Genomic DNA, 9,231 nt, shown 5'->3' on the forward strand with positions numbered 1-9,231 from the left:
ATTGTTACTTTAACGTAAAACTATAGGAAATTAGCCTAAATCTGGGTCTAAACCATTGAAAAAAAAATGAAAATGATTTCCGTTTCGAAAAAAAATTTTTTTTCAATTGGGACAATTAAGAAGTGCAAATGTTTATTCAATTCCTAATAAAAAATCAATGACACTCAGATCAAGTGGCAAAAGGCCGGGTGGCAAAGCCGGGTAGCAACATACCTAAGGTGGCAACAGGCTGGGTGGCAAAAGGCCTAAGGTGGCAATTGGCCGGGTGACAATAAGCCGATGGCGACAGGCCAGCGGGTGGGTATAGGCCGGGTGGCAAAAGGCCAGGTGGCAAAAGGCCAGGTGGCAAAAGTCCAGGTGGCAAAGGGCCGGATAAAACTTAATTACAATAGGAATCAAAAACCAACATAAATGTAAAATAATGAATGACTGATATGAACAGAGTAGAGTAGATTGTCGCCTTTATAGGCAAATTGAAATTGGATGCAGTGAATTTAAATCGGTATCGCCTATGTAGACATAATTTGGTTCAAAGCATTTGTTTTTTGTTGCAAAATAAAATCAATATTAATCATTGTTGTTGCTGTGCATTGATTTTATCACAATTGATTAATTGATATTACAAAGGAAAGTAAGTAGTGCTAATTAACACAAAATGACTGACATTTTATTTTACCTATTTAGGTTAAATGTACAATTCTTTTAGTGATTTTAAACAAATTTATTCTTTATCCACCGCATTAATAGGACTATTATAGGCACTTTTGAAAGGTGAAAAATAAATACAAAGACAATTGTAATTCTAAATAGTAATATATATTTGATGAACACAAATGTTCGTATGCCAGACTATCTGGCAATATAGGCCTAATAATATATGTAATATTTTCCTCAACCAGATACCAGCATTTTGCATTAACAATCACATATAATTTGGTGTCGGGAAAGATAAAACAGCTATTATGTCCAAAAAAATGTGACCTGGTTGATAAGATTTCACTCAAGCCTTGCAGATCTTGAATGTGATATCATATCTTAACAATGCAATTTTGAAAACAAATTGTGAAATAAGATAAATAAGAGATTTTGCCAAATTCTGCTATACTCTTATAAATTGATCAAATTTTCAATGTATGATTATTTCGCTTAAATTCCTAAATATATTTCAAATACTTTAGTAAACTATATTGTTATGCAAAGTTTGAACTTAAATTCCTAAATATATTTCAAATACTTTAGTAAACTATATTGTTATGCAAAGTTTGATGATGTATTTTAATTTCTTCAACATTTCCATCCGCTCTTTACAGATGAGGTCTTCATTTCTAGAAACCTTCTTACGGATGAAACTGACAATTGCACAGAGCGTGGAATTAGCAGTTTCCCAACAATGTTCACAAATAAGGAACGTCTGAGGGGCGCGGTTGTCATCAACATTTTTATTGCAATTTATCTATGCGGTATAATTGGTTATATATGTTCAGCATATTTTGTGCCTTCTTTGGAGGTTATCAGTGAAAGTAAGTACAGTATATTTAAAAATATAAATTGTATAATCCTATTATATTTTTTTAAAGAGTTTCTTCTTTTTTTTAAAATCCATTCTCATCTTCAATTCAATATTTCTCTTCTTTAATCTGCATATTTCTCGTTTTCAATATTTTTCTTCACACTTCTTTTTTTCAGTCTTTCTCTTTTCTGTATTTCCCTCTTTCAATTTTTTTTATTCAATCCTGCTCATTTTCCTTCCATCTTTCTATTTCTCTGTCTATATCAATATCATAGTATCTGAATTAAAAATGCAATAATTTCTGTGTACTTTGGTAGGACTTGAACTTCAACCTGACGTTGCTGGTGCAACATTTATGGCTGCTGGGAGTTCAGCACCAGAGTTCTTTTCAGCTCTTATTGGTAAGATTGTAGTCATTTTGTTACTTAAGAATTTTAAGCAATCCATGTTTAGAAATAGCAGTGGAAGTAGTACAAATTAGACTAAGGTAGAATTTAACGTCGTGAGGTAATTTTCCGATTGATCGTAATCAAAACAGTACTGGGTTTGGTCTACTAATGTTCCTGCTCCAAACTAGTCATCCATTCATAGAAGCTTTAATGAAGTAAGGCTACCTGGTGGTGGCCATAGAACGGTCACGAGATAACGACTATACTTCGGCCTGAGAGGGATGGGAAGCCGATCACTCCGGTTGCGCTTCACTCCGGCCGCCGTATCAGTTTACGCGCGATGTTATGCACTCCGGCGGGCGATTTTTTTTTTCGTACATAAGTTGGGGACCCCCTCATGAAACGTCACAAAATAAACATGAATAATTCATCAGTTAAATTTTCTTGTTCCGTGTGCACCCAAGCGTATAGCAACAAGAAGTGATTACACAAGTGCGGTACGATTCTAGGCCTATCTCCGCTGTTGTTGCGGCGTGCGATTTCATAGCAGAATAGCGGCGTTTTGTGTGGATTGTCGAAATAATCAGCCTTTAGTTTATGGTGTTTTTAATATAATTTATTACTAAAGAATTAGGTGTTAAAATTATAGTTTCTATTAATACTATTAGGCCTAATTATTAGTCTCTAAACCCATGTCTATTCTAGTAGTAGCTGTGTGGGTGTGTGTGACGTGTGTGTGTTACTGTTAGGTATGACCAAAGATAGTGTAACTATCTTTGGTATGACACAATCCGAGTAATAAGTCAGCAAAATTAAACAATAAACATTACAGAAAAATACATTTTTTATTCTCGTGGGTCAAATCTTCCCATCTCATGTGTTCTAGCAGAATTAAAAAAATACATTACACAAATCACACATTCTTTATTCTTGTGGGTCTAAGCTTTCTTTGGGCTATGTCCAATGAATTACTACTTTAATGTCTTGCCTAGCTGTCGATTAGCCTCGACTCGACACATTTTGTGTGAAGAATAGTGCGCGAAGGCAATCACGTGAATTGACTTAGAATCCTAGGCCTGCTGTAGAAAGAATCGTATCGCGCAGTTGTTCGTGTAATCACTTCTTGTTGCTATACGCTTGGGTGCACACGGAACAACAAATTTAACTGATGAATTATTCATGTTTATTTTTGTGACGTTTCATGAGGGGTCCCCAACTTATGTACGAAAAAAAAAATCGCCTCCGGCGGGCGATTTTTTTTTTTCGAACATAAGTTGGGGACCTCTCATGAAACGTCCAAAATAAACATGAATAATTCATCAGTTACATTTTCTTGTTCCGTGTGCACCAAAGCGTATAGCAACAAGAAGTTATTCTTCTGGAGACATCCCCATATGGTGACACTTTGTTGGGCCCTACGCGGGGCCGGGCCCTACGGCTGCTGCAGTCAACACAATGGTGGTAAAATAGTAAAAAAATACATCACTAGTATGTATGTCCAAACTGTTAACTAAGGAAAATTAATTCAAAAACATTTGAAGCATACTGTAGGCTACATACTAGTAGAGGTATTCCTTTCTAAACAGTATCCCATTATTTTCAAATCAAATTTGTGTTTTTATTTAATATAAAAGTGTTTCACATGTAGTCAAATGGAGAATATATAACTATTAAACGTACAAATACTAAAAAATAAAAAATTATTGTGAGCATGCCAGATGGTTGCAAGCACATGCTTAAAAAACGTATCATTGTCGAGCTATCTTGTGTTACTGTACCATAATATGTTATTGTCATTTGATGATCTTACAGTATAACTTGTAATAGTACCCTCAGTTATTTATTAGTTGATAATATTAATCTATTTGGTTACATCAGTAATAAATAATCATTTAATGGGAAAGCTGGGAAATGTATCTATTTATTTAAAAATGTATGATATAAAAACATAACAGCAGTCAAAGATCAAAAGTTTATGTTCATAAAAAATGTAAAAAAGTTATTCATCAATCATGACAGCGAATTAATACCTGGTGAATAATGTAGGCCTACCGTAAGCTTTAAATGGTACTTTATAATGACTTAGTTTAGTCCAATGATTAGTCCATAGGGCTAGTCAATATCGATAGCCTTCAACCAACAGTGTTAACAAAAAATAATGTAGGCCTACTGTACATGTTTGTCTATAGGAAAGAATGACGTCAAATAAAGCACCTGAAAGGGATGAATATATATTAAACTGTTATTGTTTAGTTCATTGGCAAATATACTCAGATATACTCAAAACCCTTCAGTTTAAAAACTTAACTATAACATGTTCATACAGTACAATACATACATCTCATTGCAACTTTTACCAAAGTACAATGTATAAATCTGACCGTAACAATAGTGTTTATTAATAAGGTACATAATGGTAAACCAGGCTAATATTAAATAGCGTAAAGGAGAGGCCTATAACAGCAGCAGTTGACCCCTAATAGGAACAAGTATGAACTTTACAAAAAAACAAACATTTATCAGAATTATCTTTGAACTTGCAATAGCAAAGTAATAGACAAACATTGAGTTTCCCAAAGTTTGAATTAGGGCAAACTATGTAAACATTTCAAAGATAAAATATAAGTCAGCCATAAAACTTTGTATTGATATTGAAAAAAAATAATATTACAATGCAAAACAGTAGGGCCTCTTGGATGGCATGAGTTGGATATTATGGATGATTAACAAAATTCAACCAGGCGTAGCTACAAGTTTTACTTTTAGGCCTAAAGCAAACTACTATATAATTCACTAACATGAATTATACCATTATGATATTTTAAGCAGTTATAAATAATCCAAGACAATAGACCAAGATTAATAACATTCCTATTACGATTTTGAAAATAAAAAATATATGTGTAAAAATAGTGAATGTTGGCTGGTGTGTAAAATGAGTAACCATTGTTCTGTATGTTCATATTTTGTTCATAGGAACATTTATAAGTGAAGATGACACAGGGTTGAGTGCAGTAGTTGGGTCAGCCGCCTTCAACGTCTTTATAATTATTGCTCTAGTTTCATTTTTTAGTGGAAAAGTAAGTATTTGACTTTGAGCCCATTATGTTCTAACTGTCATAGCAAAAGTAGGATTTTGTCAATGTTGTAGAAAGAGAGACATCTGTCTATTGTACAATTAATATTTTGTTTATATTATATATATTAGGTTGTACACCTGACATGGTGGCCCCTAATAAGAGATTGTGTGTGTTACGTTATTGGTATTTTACTACTGGTCTTTGCTATATACGACAGCGTTATAGAGTGGTAAGTACTGTTTTATAAAACACAACCCAATTATTCAGAATGTCAGTACATTTTGTTCACGAGCAGTGGGTGGCACCCTCTTTGAGGGCTGCAGAATAAGAAAGTGGGGCAAAATACAATAAAACAATATTAAAGTGCACTGAATTAAAACTTTTAATCAATGAATCAACTTTCTTACTTCTAGGTGGGAAGGTCTCATTCTAACATTAATGTACATCGGCTACATTATATTGATGTATTTCAACCCCAGAATATCGGAACAGGCGCAACGATTGACTGAAAGATTCAGGAAGAAAGAGGACGAATCAAAGCTTATCATTGATACAGATAAAAATGGATATGGTTCTGCACCTGAAAATGGTAATATTCCTTACCATATAGATGCTCATTTATATGATACAGATTCAATAATTACAGACAATTCCACAAGCTTTAGTAAACCAGTTGGTTCAAATGGAAGTGAATTTAGCAATGAAATATTCAATGATCATTATAATAAATCATTAAGAACAAGGCATGATTCAGGTAAGTTTTATATTTTGATTGTGATATTTTAAGATACGTTTGTATGTACGAAACTGGATTAGTAAATTGACAAATCTGTGCTCGACTGAGGTGGTATTTTTTGCTCCATGCAGCTTAAATTGAACCCACCCACAATTGCAATACCCTTAAAACTTGTAGCTACATTGTTAGTGTGTAACAACACTACACTATAAATTTTATGGGACAATTGTCAAACTCTATGATACGACAAAGTATTTTCTTCTAAGATCCATTATGCTACAGTATTTTCCAACCAATTCATCGATGAAACCCAATTTCGTGTTCAAGGGTTTCTTTTACATTAATGAAGTGACGTCATTTTAAAATTAAATTACAAATTTATTTTATCTTAAAACAGCAATTAGTGGAGTAAGTGAGCACCCAGAAAGGTTGGATAAACATGTGGTTCTTACACCTCCAAAGGGGAAATTTTCATTTCTGATATGGTTAATTGGATTCCCTCCAATTCTTTTGATATACATAACAATACCGGATTGTCGAAAGAAGGGCTGTTGGAGGGAGTGCTACATGCTGACATTTATTCTGGCAACAGTTTGGCTGGCTTGTACATCATATGCCCTATATTGGATGATTGTTGTTATAGGTAAGTTGAGAAATTTGCATTGTTTGTCATGCATTACAATCAAACAATCAATGACAGTTAGTAGGCAGGTACACACATCATTATTCCTAGGTCAAAGATAACAGAGAATGGCAATAGAATAATTTTACAGACACAACTTCAAATTTTAAATGGATTGAACATAAAACTGAGTTCATTATTCTATTTTGTTTGCCTTTAGGTTACACATTTAATATTCCAGACACAGTGATGGGTATCACATTCCTGGCTGCAGGTACAAGTGTCCCTGATGCTATAGCTAGTGTACTTGTAGCACGAGATGGTAAGACTTAACTAACTTGAAACCTATCTTGCAAACAGGTTTATTTTTTAAAAAAATTTGGAATAGATTTCATATATTATATTTTTTTTAGTACAGGGAAGTTATCCTTGTCTTACAACATTTTAAATTTATTTTGACTTCATTTCGTAATAAAGGCCAGGATAATTAAAGTGATGCGGTGTGAGAGATGGAAGCAATCTACTCCTTAGAGGTCATCTGATGGTGCAAATAAATTTTCATTTTTCCAAATTGCTTTTAGTTCAGGAATCTCATGAATGGGTGTATCCTGCCAAAAGCTGTTGGTTACGCCTCTGGTATATGTAGTTTCTCTTATCATAGTATTCTTTTATTTATTATTATTATTATTATTTATTTATTTTCAGGATTCGGAGACATGGCAATCGCCAACATCATAGGCAGTAATATTTTTGAAATATTTGTTTGTCTTGGATTTTTATGGTTCTTAAAGGCAGTTATAGACGTTCCTGTTTTCATCGCAAGTGATGGACTAACGTTCACGTCATTGTCACTATTGTTTACTGTAGCCTTTATCATTATTCTTATTCATTTTAACGGCTGGAAGCTGGATAGGAAGATGGGAATTATATGTACCTTGACCTACTGTATATTCATTACCATTGCTATATTACGAGAACTTGGAATTTTGGGTGATGTAGAGGTTCCCATTTACTGCCCAGGACCAGAATAATAATTATTTCAGTTCATAAAATGAATCCACCAGGATTATGGTTATACATTTGGACAAACCAATACAATTTGATTGTACTCTGGTATCAATTTCTTTAAGTGTATATTGCAAATATTGACATTTTAAATTAAAAATATGAAATATATTTTGTTTAATTATACAAGAAACATAACGACAGAGGTCAAGCTGAAGGATAAAGGTGAGATGCCTGATAGGGAGGATGTTTGCTTTGAGCAAACCCTTTAAATGTTGGTCTTAATTTAAATCTTTCATTTCTTGTTTTTGTAATATTAAGTTGTTTCCTACCTGAAATTTTTTTTTATAAGTAACTATGTGCCCAGGGCTCTAGTCTAGGTTCTAGACGGAGTTTGTAAGTAACTATGTACCCAGGGCTCTAGTCTAGGTTCTAGACGGAGTTTGTAAGTAACTATGTACCCAGGGCTCTAGTCTAGGTTCTAGACGGAGTTTGTAAGTAACTATGTACCCAGGGCTCTAGTCTAGGTTCTAGACGGAGTTTGTAAGTAACTATGTACCCAGGGCTCTAGTCTAGGTTCTAGACGGAGTTTGTAAGTAACTATGTGCCCAGGGCTCTCCTCTAGTCTAGGTTCTAGACGGAGTTTGTAAGTAACTATGTGCCCAGGGCTCTAGTCTAGGTTCTAGACGGAGTTTGTAAGTAACTATGTACCCAGGGCTCTAGTCTAGGTTCTAGACGGAGTTTGTAAGTAACTATGTACCCAGGGCTCTAGTCTAGGTTCTAGACGGAGTTTGTAAGTAACTATGTACCCAGGGCTCTAGTCTAGGTTCTAGACGGAGTTTGTAAGTAACTAGGTACCCAGGGCTCTAGTCTAGGTTCTAGACGGAGTTTGTAAGTAACTATGTACCCAGGGCTCTAGTCTAGGTTCTAGACGGAGTTTTTACTTAATATAAAAGTAAAAAGATTTCATACTATTAACTTTCTTTAAAATGTTCACATATTAAAATTTAAAAGTACACTATATACTTTAACAGTGCATCATTTTTAAAAATTGTTAAAGATGTCATCATAGTACAGTCACATATGTAAGGAAAACTAGCTCCAGCTCGATATTTGTGCCAAAATAGATTTTATTGGCTAACTTTGTTATTCTTGAGTTGCTGAATTCAAAAAAGTTAGGTGCCATTTTTTTCGACCACTCCTTCAGCCGCCATTTTGTATTTCAAAATGGCCGACATTCCACACTAAACTTTGTCATCCATGGTATCATCAGAAAGGGAATGTAATACTGATCATTTTATCCCATTACATCCATATAAACAAATGCATAGTTACATAGTTATTTAACAATAAACAAGTCACGTGACCAATAAAGGTCAAAAGGTCAACTTTAATTTTCTCAAATACTTTACTGTTTGGTATCGTAGGATAGCTTTTTTTATTCTGAATACAGTTTTTCTAAAATCTATTCGATTTTCCTTTGTTTATTGTCATAATTTTCCAATTATGTAAATAAACTGTTTTTAAATGTACAATAAAAAAGGTCTCCTTCGTATTATAAGATAAATACGGTTTTTCTTATTGGTTTTACAATTCATTGAAATGTTGGTAACATTTATCTGGTTATAATAACAATTTCAGTGTGTGAAAATACTTTAGTATAAGTTTAGTTTAACTATCACGATCCTCGATATGCCCGGTTTTCGCATTGCAAGTAAAAAACAAGATCAAACAACCATTGCTTTGCAGGTAAATTAGTTGCAACGGAAACATGATCTTGGAGGTAAAATAATTGATTTTAGTACCTTTATTTGAGCAAGTTCAGACAACTACTACGGCAGAAACGTAACTTTGGAAAGTAATTTAGATTTCTCTTAATTCTGCTAGTT

At 33.7% G+C, this 9,231-nt stretch overlaps 1 protein-coding gene across 1 annotated transcript; it reads left to right on the forward strand.

The window, feature by feature from the left end:
• The first annotated feature begins 1,269 nt into the window (after positions 1-1,269).
• Positions 1,270-8,760, forward strand: LOC140062791 (sodium/potassium/calcium exchanger 5-like). The gene is made up of 8 exons (XM_072109121.1): positions 1,270-1,520; positions 1,828-1,911; positions 4,876-4,979; positions 5,108-5,208; positions 5,393-5,733; positions 6,113-6,358; positions 6,558-6,659; positions 7,043-8,760. The coding sequence occupies exons 1-8, from the start codon at positions 1,391-1,393 to the stop codon at positions 7,366-7,368; spliced, it is 1,434 nt and encodes a 477-aa protein (XP_071965222.1). The 5' UTR covers positions 1,270-1,390; the 3' UTR covers positions 7,369-8,760.
• Positions 8,761-9,231: the final 471 nt, after the last annotated feature.

Source organism: Antedon mediterranea, chromosome 11, assembly GCF_964355755.1.
Source record: "Antedon mediterranea chromosome 11, ecAntMedi1.1, whole genome shotgun sequence".
Lineage (NCBI taxonomy): Eukaryota > Metazoa > Echinodermata > Crinoidea > Comatulida > Antedonidae > Antedon > Antedon mediterranea.